At 41.4% G+C, this 15,332-nt stretch overlaps 1 protein-coding gene across 1 annotated transcript in view; it reads left to right on the top strand.

Annotated features, from left to right (window-relative positions):
* Window positions 1-15,332, top strand: part of SORCS3 (sortilin related VPS10 domain containing receptor 3) — a 550,689-nt gene that overhangs the window by 434,364 nt on the left and 100,993 nt on the right. Inside the window, exons 13-14 of the mRNA XM_075842847.1 lie at window positions 3,341-3,432; window positions 5,980-6,087. Coding sequence (XP_075698962.1) covers window positions 3,341-3,432; window positions 5,980-6,087 — 200 coding nt within the window. The remainder of the gene's footprint in view (window positions 1-3,340; window positions 3,433-5,979; window positions 6,088-15,332) is intronic.

Below are 15,332 nucleotides of genomic sequence, written 5' to 3'. Positions count from 1 at the left end.
AGTAGTAGTAGTAGTGGCAGCAGTAGTAGTAGTGGCAGCAGTAGTAGTAGTGGCAGCAAAGGTAGTAGTAGAAGTAGCAGTAGCAGTAGTAGTAGTAGTAGTGGCAGCAAAGGTAGTAGTAGAAGTAGCAGTAGTAGTAGTGGCAGCAGTAGTAGTAGTGTCAGCAGAGGTAGTAGTAGTAGGCGGTGGCGGCAGCAGCAGTAGTAGTAGTGGCAGCAGAGGTAGTAGTAGCAGTAGCAGTAGTAGTAGTAGTGGCAGCAAAGGTAGTAGTAGAAGTAGCAGCAGCAGTAGTAGTAGTGGCAGCAGTAGTAGTAGTAGTGTCAGCAGAGGTAGTAGTAGAAGTAGCAGTAGTAGTGGCAGCAGAGGTAGTAGTAGCAGTAGAAGTAGCAGTAGTAGTAGTGGCAGCAGAGGTAGTAGTAGTGGCAGCAGAGGTAGTAGTAGAAGTTTGCAGCAGTAGGAGTGGCAGCAGAGGTAGTAGTAGAGGTACCAGTAGTAGTAGTAGAGGCAGCAGAGGTAGTAGTAGAAGTAGCAGTAGTAGTGGCAGCAGAGGTAGAAGTTTTCAGTAGCAGCAGTAGTAGTGGCAGCAGCAGTAGTAGTAGCGGCAGCAGAGGTAGTAGTAGAAGTAGCAGCAGTAATAGTAGTGGCAGCAGAGGTAGTAGTAGAAGTAGCAGTAGTAGTGGCAGCAGAGGTAGTAGTTTTCAGTAGCAGCAGTAGTAGTGGCAGCAGCAGTAGTAGTAGCGGCAGCAGAGGTAGTAGTAGAAGTAGCAGCAGTAATAGTAGCGGCAGCAGAGGTAGTAGTAGAAGTAGCAGTAGTAGTGGCAGCAGAGGTAGTAGTTTTCAGTAGCAGCAGTAGTAGTGGCAGCAGCAGTAGTAGTAGAGGTAGCAGTAGTAGTAGTAGTGGCAGCAGAGGTAGCAGTAGTAGTAGTAGAGGCAGCAGAGGTAGTAGTAGAAGTAGCAGTAGTAGTGGCAGCAGAGGTAGTAGTAGAAGTAGCAGTAGTAGTGGCAGCAGAGGTAGTAGTGGCAGCAGAGGTAGTAGTAGAAGTAACAGTAGTAGTGGCAGCAGAGGTAGTAGTAGAAGTATCAGCAGTAATAGTAGTGGCAGCAGAGGTAGTAGTAGAAGTAGCAGTAGTAGTGGCAGCAGAGGTAGTAGTGGCAGCAGAGGTAGTAGTAGAAGTAACAGTAGTAGTGGCAGCAGAGGTAGTAGTAGAAGTAGCAGCAGTAATAGTAGTGGCAGCAGAGGTAGTAGTAGAAGTAGCAGTAGTAGTGGCAGCAGAGGTAGTAGTTTTCAGTAGCAGCAGTAGTAGTGGCAGCAGCAGAGGTAGTAGTAGAAGTAGCAGCAGTAGTAGTACAGGCAGCAGAGGTAGTAGTAGAAGTAGCAGCAGTAATAGTAGTGGCAGCAGAGGTAGTAGTAGAAGTAGCAGTAGTAGTGGCAGCAGAGGTAGTAGTTTTCAGTAGCAGCAGTAGTAGTGGCAGCAGAGGTAGTAGTAGAAGTAGCAGCAGTAGTAGTACAGGCAGCAGAGGTAGTAGTAGAAGTAGCAGCAGTAATAGTAGTGGCAGCAGAGGTAGTAGTAGAAGTAGCAGCAGTAGTAGTAGAGGCAGCAGAGGTAGTAGTAGAAGTAGCAGTAGTAATAGTAGTGGCAGCAGAGGTAGTAGTAGAAGTAGCAGCAGTAGTAGTACAGGCAGCAGAGGTAGTAGTAGAAGTAGCAGCAGTAATAGTAGTGGCAGCAGAGGTAGTAGTAGAAGTAGCAGTAGTAGTGGCAGCAGAGGTAGTAGTTTTCAGTAGCAGCAGTAGTAGTGGCAGCAGAGGTAGTAGTAGAAGTAGCAGCAGTAGTAGTACAGGCAGCAGAGGTAGTAGTAGAAGTAGCAGCAGTAATAGTAGTGGCAGCAGAGGTAGTAGTAGAAGTAGCAGTAGTAGTGGCAGCAGAGGTAGTAGTTTTCAGTAGCAGCAGTAGTAGTATATTGAATGCAGGCAACATAACATTGAAGTTTAAAGCTAGCCGGCATGGTTAAACTGTTCTCACTTCAAGAATATTTTACCACTTTTAGGGTATGTTCACACGGCCTATTTACGGACGTAAATCGGGCGTTTTTGCCCCGAATTACGCCCGAAAATAGAGCCTCAATAGCGCTGACAAACATCTGCCCATTGAAAGCAATGGGCAGACGTTTGTCTGTTCACACGAGGCGTAATTTACGCGCCACTGTCAAAAGACGGCGCGTAAATAGACACCCGCGTCAAAGAAGTGACCTGTCACTTCTTTGGCCGTAATTAGAGCCGTTATTCATTGACTCCAATGAATAGCAGCGCTAATTACGTCCGTAATGGACGCGGTGTTCAAGCGCCTGCACATGCCGGTACGGCTGAAATTACGGGGATGTTTTCAGGCTGAAACATCCCCGTAATTTCAGCCGTAACGGACGCCCTCGTGTGAACATACCCTGACAATTGAAGAAGAAGAGGAGGAACTAGAGGAGAAAGAGGTAGAATTAGAAGAAGAATTGGAAGACAAAGAAGAAAGAGTATAGCAAAAAAAGAGGAGAAAGTAGAAGGGGAAGAAGTAGATGAGGAGGTAGAAGGAGAGGAAGACCAAGAAGAAAGAGTATAGGAAAAAGGGAGAATAGAAATAAAGGGAGACGAATTATAATATAAAATAATAATAATAATAATAATAATAATAATAATATAAGACTAGTTATAATGCAGAATTAATCATTTTCCAGCTGATTTAGTGAAGCTCTAGAGAATATTAATTTCATATTTTTTTTTGTGTGATCATAAACATTGAAGCCACATGATAAATTCAGTTCTGCTACATCTGTATCGCACTATAACTACAAGCAACGATCCTTCACATATTTATGGAAAACACCAACCACATCTGAAATTCCAGTGTAAAATATATTGTGTGGGGGAGGGGCTCATCAATGTCCTGTACACAGCCTGAAGGAAAATCTATTCAAACCTGCCATGATGTGTATATATATATATATATATATATATATATATATATATATATATATATATATATATATATATATATAAAATAAAAAAAAGTAATGCTTATAAATCCTTCTTATAAAATTGCATATTTATTGCACTTGACAATTTAATCACTATTTTAGTTAAGCAGTTTACAGCTAATGTCTAACAGATCAATATGATCCTTCTTAATTAAATACTGTCCATGAGAAGGCCGGGCTTTATATGGAGGACACTATATTAAGTCTGTCAAACCTTCATCTAAAAAATAAAATATATATTTTCATTATTATTATTATTTAACATTATTTTTTTTGTATTTATGTATCACTTATTTTGTTTTACCCCTCCCCCCTATAGATTTTCGAAGAAGAATACAATATATGGTTTTTAGATTGGGGTGGGGCCCTGGTAGCAATGAAACACACCTCTCTGCCGGTACGAGATTTGTGGTAAGAAATTCAGTCTTATTTATATGTGTGTGTGTGTGTGTGTGTGTGTGTGTGTGTGTGTGTGTGTGTGTGTGTGTATATATATATTTATTTTATTTTATTTTTATTTTTTTATTTTTTTTTATTTTTTTTTTATTTATTATTTAAGTAATGGACTTTTATGTTTAATCTAAGATTTATTTTTTACTAGGACACAACACGTATATTTTGTTGGAAGAAAAATATGACTTATTTTTGAGTCAATGCTGCTTTTTTTAAATTTTGTTTTTCAAGCGCTATTTACTTTCTCATTATTTTTTTATTATATTTATTTATTTTAATTATGTCTTTATTATGTTTTCTTTGGGACAACATTCTCAATAAATGTACTAAACCTGTTAAGAGGTTGTCACAGCCCCGCCTCCTGTTAATGACGTCACCGAATAGTCATACAGAGGTTGTTAATCAGTATGTGACATTGCTATAGAAGGCTAATTATATATGTGATTGGCTACTATTATAATGCTAATAAGCTGAGATAAATAAACAAATGCAAGTACAATTATATAATCATCCTAAGGCCGAATTCAGATGAACGAGGTATTCGGACGCGGGTATTTCAATGAGGCCGTTCACACTATTTGTCCTATTTTGTCCTCTTTTGTTCCGTTTTTTACGGATCCCTCAATAGACTCAAGTCTATGGGACCCACACAGAGGAAACTCGGACGCGAAAAACAGTTTGCACTCCTAATGTCGCTATATGGAACCTTAATATTGGCACTCCGTATTCTTCAATGGTAGTGAGGAATAAATCTAAAATACAACATCTGATGGAACATGGCACAATTTATTTTCTCACCGATTCTGTATAAATTCAACAGAAAAAAAATCTTCATATGCCACAATATGAAAATGGAGGAATACGGAATTATAGTATGAGTCCATAGACTGCTATAGGCGCCGTATTACAGATTCAGACAGATCAGAGTTTTCTCAGAGCCATAGGCGCATAGTGCAACTATTTCATCTTTGTCAGTATTTTTATCTATTTTCTATGAAATGTTAAATACTTTTGTGTCAAAAAATACAAAAGTATAGTAGGTATGATACCTTTATTGGCCAACCATAAAAGTTCTATATGCGGCTTTCAGAGCACAGAGGCTCCTTCTTCAGGCAGTTTACAAATGAATGATTTAGAAAAAAGCACAACATTTAGATGTTACACAAAGACAATTAGTACATGAGGTGATACATCATTAAGATAAGCCGGGGCAATAAAACTGGGGTTATAGGGGTGATGACTTAGGAGTTAAGGCATCTGGAGTCAGTCTGATGGGGGACGTCACGTGTGTCCATGTAGTGGCTCATAAATCCTGGTGTTAGATTGAGGCCTTGTGTCAATGACTGGAATTTTATCATCATCTTGAATTCCCCAATCTTTCTTTCTCTGTTGTTTTTAAAATGACCCTTCAGAATGAGGACCTTTAAATCTGCCAAACTGTGATCAGGTCCAGAGAAGTGTTTTCCCACGGGTGTATCCACCTCCTGTTTTATTGTATGTCTGTGAAGATTCATCCTGGTTTGTAGTTTTTGTTTCTCCAATGTAGATTCCTTTATTGATGCACCTTGTACACAGGATCATGTACACTACATTGGAGGATGTACAGGAGAACGTGCCAGTGATTTTATAGTCCTGCTGTGTGTTTGGTATCTGGATGGTGTTTGATGACAAGATGTTGGTACAGGTCTTGCATTTTCTACTGTTGCAAGGAAAAGTGCCAGTCTCTGATGGTGGTGAGAGGGACTTCTGAGCAGGGGATTCCTTAGGTTTGGTGGCTGTTTGTAGGCAAGGAGTGGTAAATCTGGGAATATTTCCTTCAGTTTATTGTCTTTGTTAAATATAGGTTGGAGATCAGCAGCAGTTTTCCTCAAGATGTTCATTTGTGGGTTGTATATGACCACTAGGGGCACCCTGCTGTTGTCTTCCTTCTTTTTGTACTCCAGAAGATTGCTCCTTGGAATTCTTGTTGCTCTTTTTTCTATATTTTCTCTATTTTCTAAAGTGAATGTTTACAAGGAACCCTGATGTTGATTGTTACGCACAAATCATTTCAGACCCAGGAATAAAAAAACAAAAAATTGCAGGTTTGAATTGAAATTCAAAATCCGTAGCCATCGACACTTCTGCAGTCCCCTCCGCCCCCCCCCCCCTGCACGTCTTTCCAAGGCATCAATTAAAGTAAATGCTAAAATGTCCAGTTCCTAAAAAGCCCAGCTCTGGAAAGTTGTAATTTTAGGAATCAATAAGCTTTTATGGGTCCACGGTGCTTTGATTTGCTGCGGAGAGTCTGAGGGACTAGCAACAAAACAGGACACTGAGTACAAAGCAAATGATGGCAGAACTGTGTTATTACCGGGATCGTTGCGGCCGGGTCCTACCTACTGTAACTCTCTGATAATGATCGCTTTCTGATGCCGGTGGAGCCCACAACCTCCGGATTAGCTGAAAACAGAGAACATAAAAAGGAGAAACTTCTAAAAGAAACTGTATTTATATTGTCCCCAGGCTCAGCTTTGATGAGGGACGGTCGTGGAGCAAGTACGGCTTTACATCTGTTCCCCTGTTTGTTGATGGGGCATTGGTGGAACCGGGAATAGAGAATCAAATAATGACGTGAGTATAAAGAGTCTCGGTCATCTGAATGCTGGTTTTGTATGTATATATATCATATTTAAATGATACAATAAATACATGTTCCACTATGTGAATGTCATTATCTTATATTTCCATATTTATTCAGGGTTACGCCCCTGCTTAGACCTCCTATATATTCTGTTTAATTGCTTCCTCTACATGCCTTAAATCAATGGTCAAAACATCTCATATTCACTGCTCAACAACAGCATCTCTGGCGATTTGCAATCTAGAAAGTATACGGGTGATATAGGTAAAACTAACTCAGGGTCCCAGAGCATTATAGGAGCCCAGCTAAGCTGTTAGGAATGTGAACTTGTTGATTCTTACCATTTGCAACCTTTCGAATAGTGAGTGCAGCTCTGGAGTATAAAACAGGCTGTAACTAAGGATCAGTACAAGAACGGTAATGTAATGTATGAACACAGTGGCTCCACCAGCAGAATAGTGAGTGCAGCTCTGGAGTATAAAAGAGGCTGTAACTAAGGATCAGTACAACAACGGTAATGTAATGTATGTACACAGTGACTCCACCAGCAGAATAGTGAGTGCAGCTCTGGAGTATAATACAGGATGTAACTCAGGATCAGTACAGGATAAGTAATGTAATGTATGTACACAGTGACTCCACCAGCAGAATAGTGAGTGCAGCTCTGGAGTATAATACAGGATGTAACTCAGGATCAGTACAGGATAAGTAATGTAATGTATGTACACAGTGACCGCAACAGCAGAATAGTGAGTGCAGCTCTGGAGTATAATACAGGATATAACTCAGGATCAGTACAGGATAAGTAATGTATGTACACAGTGACTCCACCAGCAGAATAGTGAGTGCAGCTCTGGAGTATAATACAGGATATAACTCCGGATCAGTACAGGATAAGTAATGTAATGTATGTACACAGTGACTCCACCAGCAGAATAGTGAGTGCAGCTCTGGAGTATAATACAGGATATAACTCAGGATCAGTACAGGATAAGTAATGTATGTACACAGTGACTCCACCAGCAGAATAGTGAGTGCAGCTCTGGAGTATAATACAGGATATAACTCCGGATCAGTACAGGATAAGTAATGTAATGTATGTACACAGTGACTCCACCAGTAGAATAGTGAGTGCATCTCTGGAGTATAATACAGGATGTAACTCAGGATCAGTACAGGATAAGTAATGTAATGTATGCACACAGTGACTCCACTAGTAGAATAGTGAGTGCAGCTCTGGAGTATAATACAGGATATAACTCAGGATCAGTACAGGATAAGTAATGTATCGATGTACACAGTGACTCCACCAGTAGAATAGTGAGTGCAGCTCTGGAGTATAATACAGGATGTAACTCAGGATCAGTACAGGATAAGTAATGTAATGTATGCACACAGTGACTCCACTAGTAGAATAGTGAGTGCAGCTCTGGAGTATAATACAGGATGTAACTCAGGATCAGTACAGGATAAGAAATGTAATGTATGTACACAGTGACTTCACTAGCAGAATAGTGAGTGCAGCTCTAGAGTATAATACAGGATGTAACTCAGGATCAGTACAGGATAAGTAATGTAATGTATGTACACAGTGACTCCACCAACAGAATAGTGAGTGCAGCTCTGGAGTATAATACAGGATGTAACTCAGGATCAGTACAGGATAAGTAATGTATGTACACAGTGACTCCACCAACAGAATAGTGAGTGCAGCTCTGGAGTATAATACAGGATGTAACTCAGGATCAGTACAGGATAAGTAATGTAATGTATGTACACAGTGATTCCACTAGCAGAATAGTGAGTGCAGCTCTGGAGTATAATACAGGATGTAACTCAGGATCAGTACAGGATAAGTAATGTAATGTATGTACACAGTTATTCTTTCTTTTAGGCCCGGAGATTCATTTTTTCCATATTTGCATTTTTGTGCTGTAAGAATGTTTATGCTTCATCATAATGACTGATACAGGTTCATAAAAACGTGCAGAAGAAAAATGTCCCACTGTGATGGATATATGCCCAGAGGAGCTGTGTACAATTCCCTATCCTGGGCTTATTTCCACTGCCATCAACACAATCACAAGCACCAACCGTCAGACAATGTTCTTGCACACAAATGATGGACTTCTCTCCCCACAAGTTTCCATTTCTCAGCAACACATTTGTTAGACCCACCGGCTCCAAGGGATTTAAGTACAAAATGAAATTCTGGCTTACAAAGAGTTCATCAAATACATTCTCATATAGAGAGAGTTTTCCTGCAGTTGTCTCGGGCAGAAAGGATTAAAAAAAAGTATCATGTCCTTATTCAACATTCACATACCAGGTATGGTGAGGGTTCAGAAAGCATATGCATGTCTTTACCACTCAGGACTCCCCTCTATTAGCTAGATTGGAGAGCTGCTATCAAAGCTGGGCTCTAGCTCTGGTGGACCCAGCCCATCCATGTTATTGCATGGTCTACCAGGCCGGCTCGTAATACTATATTTTCAGGGACCGCTACAGGGGAAATGTATGGCCAGCCACAGCCTCTCTCGGCATTGCAGCTGGTCGCCAGAGGTCCCAGAAGCCAGACCCGGGGCCATTACATGGTCGATAGACCGGCTTCGAGGTTGTCTCTGTTTTTAGACATTATGTTTTTACATAATTTTCCTTATTCTCTCACTAGACAAGGCATAGTAGGGCATGCACATTTTGAGTGCGTTATATCTGCAATTTGATGACCTTTTCGTTGTTGGCATGATGGTACCTGATCTCCGTTATTCTTGGACAGTAAGATATCATTCTGTGAATCAATGTTTGTGATTCTGTAGGATGGACTTTGCTGGAAGGTGCATAGATGTGAAGAATTTTTGCTTGTAGGATAGTCATGTCCGGGGCAGTTCCCATACTCTACGGTGGACAGCTGAATATCTCTGGCATATTTTTTAACCTTTAATAAAGTTTCTAACAGTGGGAAGAGTAATTTTTCACTTGCTAGTAATCCTCCTGTGTCAGCAACATATGCATATTATATTGAAAAATAATATGCAAGGAACTGTGTCACATGGAGGCCGTTCCATTCACTGTAATGACAAGGAGCAGCTGTCATTTGAAAACTGCTCCCTTCATCATTGGCAGGAGCTTTGTGTCAGTATTGATTTGACCTGTAAGCCCCTTTGCACACAACCGAGTGCCACTCGGGCTGTTTTTCACAGCATCCGGGTGGCACTCGATAGTTTTCCTCGACCCATTGGCTTCAGTGGGTGGAAACATGTCCTATGTTTCCATGGATCACGGATGGGACTCAGGCGCCACACATGGTCGTGTGCAGTAGGGCTAAAGTGAATGGATTCGTGAAAACTATCGGGTGCCACTCGGATGCCGTGAAAAACGGCCCGAGTGGCACTTGGTCTTGTGCAAAAGCCCTTAGTCTGCTGGGGCCGGATTGCCCTAAAGAGCTTTTTCTCCTGCCCTCTTGGAGACACATCTTTAATTTTTTTGTCATCCAGGACAATGATGGAGTTTCTCTTTCACTCCAGCAATGCTGAAAGTCTAAACTATATGTTCAAGTGTCACAAAATCTTTAAGTTTGTTTCTTTATCCTGAAGTTCAATAATTTGTTCATGCAAAGTGAATGTCTAACGCCTAAAGTCTTATTAAAAACAGGGGAGTGTCCTGACCAATCTCGGGTTATCGTACCATTCTGTTGTCCCTTTGTATAAATATGGGGGCCACAATAAGGAAAAACATCATCCCTCAACCACTGCCTGATCCTTATCCTGGAGAGCCCTAAGCTTATTGAACTGTTCCTTCCTATCTCTTGCAGATAAGGACTGAGTCCTGACCCTTTAGCAAGCTCAAGCCACTCATTGGATAGGGGTTGTAAGATGAACCTGAAATGGTGCCCTAATGGGCTCATCGCAGCAACCCATGCTGCTTCTATAATACATATACCGTTCTGTAAATCAATTATAAATAAAGTGTACCTCTAGTCCTAGAAAACGTATTGTATTGCCGTTTAGGCTGATCTTCAACTCTACCGAATAAGACCAAGAGTAGCCAACAAGGTACCTCAAGTGTCCCCTGTGTTCTGGCTATTAATGAGGATATCATCTTCTGGACCCCCATTGATGAAAACCTTTGACGGTACTCTATGAAGTTTTCCATAACTTGAGGTTCACTTTAAAACAGATGGCATGAGTGAAGCCCACAATCTAGGACCACCACATCGTTCCAGACTGAAAGGACTGCAGCGCTCTATAGAGCATCAAAAACGATTTGGCTTTGCTCAGAGATTTTCATAACTACTAGTATTACTAGAAAATGAATTATGGGGTCAAAGGCGTTAGGGTTCCAATAGCTTGAGCTTAGACCCCTGCTGTTTTTCTAAGGGTCCACCAACATGTCTCTCTGAAATGTCATAATTGGGTAGACCAGGGATAAATTAAGGTCGGGTAGCCCCATTTAAATTTTTTGATATGGAGAATAGTGCTGCCTAAGGCTTTATTCAGACGAACGTAAAATACGCGCGTGCAACGCGCGTGATTTTCACGTGCGTTGCCCGTAGCTATATTAGTCAATGGGGCCGTGCAGACATGGCAGCGTTTTTTGCGCAGCATTGCTCCGTTGCCAAAAACTCACGACATGTCCGTTGATTCAGCGTTTTCAACGCATCACGCACCCATTGAAGTCAATGGGTGCGTGAAAACCACGCATGTCGCACGGAAGCACTTCCGTGCGAACTGCATGTTTGTGCACCAGCTGTCAAAAGGATGAATGTAAACAGAAAAGCACCACGTGCTTTTCTGTTTCCGAACATCCAAACGGAGTGTCTTTGCGATTAGCGAAGCCGGACAAGCGAACCGAACTTCACCGGGTTCGGCCGAACTCGTTTTGGCCGAACCCGGCAAAAAAATTATCGGTACGCGACGTCAGGAGATAGTCACTGTCCATGGTGTAGAAAGAGTTAAACTGTTTCAGCACCATGGACAGTGACTTCCGATCCCAATAAACATGAACCTGTAAAAAAAAAACGAAGTTCTGACTTACCGATAACTCCCGGCTTCTTCCTCCAGTCTGATCTCCCGGGATAACAATTCAGGCCAAGTGACAGCTCCAGCCAATCACAGGCCAAGCACAGGCTGCAGCGGTCACATGGACTGGCGCGTCATCCAGGGAGGTGGGGTCCGATGTCGAGAGGCGCGTCACCAAGGACGCGTCACCAAGGCAACGGCCGGGAAGTTCTCGGTAAGTACGAACGTTTTCTTTTTTTCAACAGGTTTTTAGATATTGTGTTCGGCATTCACTGTCGAGGGTGCTGAAAGAGTTAGCTCTTTCAGCACCTTGGACAGTGACGGGCGTCGACTAGCCTCATCTCTATGCGAAAATCACGCAGCCGCGCATCAGACACGGATGACACACGCAGCTGTCAAATGTTTTTTGCGCGCGCAAAACGCCGCGTTGTTTGCGCACGCAAAAACGCAACACTCGTGTGAATCCAGCCTAATAGTACCAAAATAAAAGTGCTATAAATTGTCGAAATAATACCACCTCGTAGAGGCACATAGTAGTACTGTAAAGTGGCCATATAATACTGCCCTATTGTGCCAATATGATGTAGCATACACTTCCTTTATAATACTGTAGTACCTATATATTAGTGCTATATGAATAATGCATAAATATTACTGCTATATAGTGCTTAAGAATTACCTCAACTGCCATGATTTAACCCCCATCCAACAGGGAGGAAGAAGAGGAGGAGTGGTTGGCACATGGAGGGGATGGGTCGGTAGTGGCTCCTTTTCAGTGGAAACTCTGGGGCAATTGCCCTTTTGCCCATTATATTAACCGCCTCTGCTACGGCATGTGGTCCGTGATTACTATTTATTTCTGCCATTCAATTTTACAGTCAACAGTAGTTTTAAAGGGGTTGTCTTACGAAGACAAAACATGTCTATATAGGGTATATGGAGGTTATATAAAAGGGGTCCCCGGCTCATGACCCACCTCTATGAGCCAGAATGAAGAGCCACTCTGTATGAGCAGCCCCCATTCTGGCAGACTTGGAGCATCCATGTTTTACATGGATGGGCATTTATCGGAATGGCCCCATGTAGTACTACTTTTGACCGTCAGCTGCAGGGGACGTGCCTGGTCATCCGCGGGCTCCCCCGGCATGGTCATCTGTTTTTTTGGGGGTGACGGTCGCCATATGCATTTAAATGTCTCTGATGTCTCCTTCAAAGAAGGAAATGTCATCGACTGTCGCTGAAGCTGCAAACAAGGATCTAAAGAAATCAAAAGTTTTTACTGCAGATTGTTGTTTTTGTTTTGTTTTTTTATTAGCAGCCAAACAATTTTGTATTATTGCGTCTGGTTCAGCCAGAAATTCAGACGAGGAGATAAAACTCCAGTGTTTTACTGCTGTTTCTGCTTCTAGATTACAAGCTTCATATCTGATGCTCTATGCGGTTTCCATCTCAGATGTTTTTACCCGTTTCTTTGATCAAAATAGACGACGGCTTGTTTTATGTTTGTAAAAATGATTTATCCACAAGTTACGTGCCGCAATGGGCAGAAAAAAAGTCACATTGAAGCCTCATGTTGATTGGATAAGTCCCCATCAAGGGACGGAGCTCTAAGGTATGCAGATGTAGCAATTACCTCCGACCCTGGTGCCTGAGGGGGTCCAAGGACCCAGAGACCCCAGTATTATAAATTGTGGATGGTGGGGGGACCCTGTTACAGATTTTGCACTGGGACCCAGGAGCTTCAAGTTGCACCTCTGTCTCCAGTCAGACTCCATTCTCCCTCACTGACGTATTGGTTCCACTCCCTTCACAAGGAGGCCATTGTAGTAATGGTGCCAAGAATTATGGGAAATTCCATGTAGACTCTTCTTTTATTTTTAGCCCTGCAGAAGACATAGGTTGTCTATATGTCTGACACGATACCTAGGTTCTGCTGACAAGCTGCTTCCGGGCTGGAAGGATATGCTAAAGAAAGCAATCCCCTATTATTATCAATAGGTGACTCCAAATTACGTTAAGTGATAGAGATGTAGCAGAGCTAAGTTTATAAATGGTATAGTTCATGGTCATATCACAATGTGTGGTGCGCCATAGGGTCACAGGTAAACCTATTTCATTATACACTTTGCACAAAAGGGTTAAATTGACAATTTAAACTGTAATAATCCTCCCAGTGGTTAAAAACATGTAACTCCCTGTAAGTGAATATTGAGTATAAGGATGATCACCTGCAGTCCTATGTAAAACCCCCATGTGACATACGTATTGTTGCCATAAAATATTCCTCGTTGGCTGCTTAATACTGGTTCTAATCCATAGGTGGAGTAAACTGAGTTTATTTGTACCTACTGATGTAATTTTAGGGTTAGATTATTAGGGTGTTTAGGGTAATAGAAGAGGTTTTCTGATCAGGACTCTCCATTATCAAGAGCCGACAAACTTTGTACAACCATCAATTCTCTGCATTATAGTTATTGGTTACCCCAGCAATATAAAATGCAAGGCTGGGTTATAGAGAGGCAAAATCCCTAGAACCTCCACCACCCTCCTCATGATTGTTATTAATGCACTCTATGGTGGTATTATTTGAGCACTCTATGGTGGTATTATTTGGATACTGTATGGTGGTATTATTTGAGCACTGTATGGTGGTATTATTTGAGCACTGTATGGAGGTATTATTTGAGCACTGTATGGTGGTATTATTTGAGCACTGTATAGTGGTATTATTTGAGCACTGTATAGTGGTATTATTTGAGCACTGTATGGTGGTATTATTTGAGCACTGTATAGGGATATTATTGGGGCACTGTATAGTGGTATTATTTGTTCACTGAATGGTGATATTATTTGGACACTGTATAGTGGTATTATTGGGATACTGTATGGTGGTATTATTTGGATACTGTATGGTGGTATTATTTGAGCACTGAATGGTGTTATTATGTGAGCAGTGTATGGTATTATTTGAGCACTGTATAGTGGTATTATTTGAGCAGTGTATGGTGGTATTATTTGAGCACTGTATGGTGGTATTACTTGAGCACTGTATAGTGGTATTATTTGTTCACTGAATGGTGATATTATTTGGACACTGTATAGTGGTATTATTGGGATACTGTATGGTGGTATTATTTGGATACTGTATGGTGGTATTATTGGGATACTGTATGGTGGTATTATTTGGATACTGTATGGTGGTATTATTTGAGCACTGTATGGTGGTATTATTTGAGCATTGTATGGAGGTATTATTTGAGCACTGTATGGAGGTATTATTTGAGCACTGTATAGTGGTATTATTTGAGCACTGTATGGCGGTATTATTTGAGCACTGTATGGTGGTATTATTTGAGCACTGTATAGGGATATTGTTGGGGCACTGTATAGTGGTATTATTTGTTCACTGAATGGTGATATTATTTGGACACTGTATAGTGGTATTATTTGGACACTGTATAGTGGTATTATTTGGATACTGTATGGTGGTATTATTTGGATACTGTATGGTGGTATTATTTGGATACTGTATGGTGGTATTATTTGAGCACTGTATGGTGGTATTATTTGAGCACTGTATGGCGGTATTATTTGAGCACTGTATGGCGGTATTATTTGAGCACTGTATGGTGGTATTATTTGAGCACTGTATGGAGGTATTATTTGAGCACTGTATAGTGGTATTATTTGAGCACTGTATGGTGGTATTATTTGAGCACTGTATAGTGGTATTATTGGGCACTCTATGGTGGTATTATTTGGTCACTGTATTGCGGTATTATTTAGATACTGTATGGTGGTATTATTTGAGCACTGTATTGCGGTATTATTTAGATACTGTATGGTGGTATTTGAGCACTGTGGCGGTATGATTTGGTCACTGTATAGGGGTATTATTTGAGCAATGTATGGTATTATTTGAGCACTTTATAGTGGTATTATTTGGTTACAATATGGTTGTATTATTTGAGCAGTGTATGCTGTTATTAGTTGTGCACTGTCTGGAGGTATTATTTGTGCTCTATATGTGTAAAGGATCTGCCAGGCACAGCTTCGGGGTTAACTCCCATAATTAATCAGTCAGCACCTGAATCTACATCCCTGAGACTGACACCAGCTTCCACCACTCAGGCTGGCAGGCTTAGGAGTGGGAGAGCCTATCGCAACCTGGCCAGACTCAGCTAGCTCCCGCCCTCGGTCTATTTAAGCCTGCCCTT

This window comes from Rhinoderma darwinii, chromosome 11, assembly GCF_050947455.1.
Source record: "Rhinoderma darwinii isolate aRhiDar2 chromosome 11, aRhiDar2.hap1, whole genome shotgun sequence".
Lineage (NCBI taxonomy): Eukaryota > Metazoa > Chordata > Amphibia > Anura > Rhinodermatidae > Rhinoderma > Rhinoderma darwinii.
This window is presented reverse-complemented; position numbering and strand designations above follow the sequence as displayed.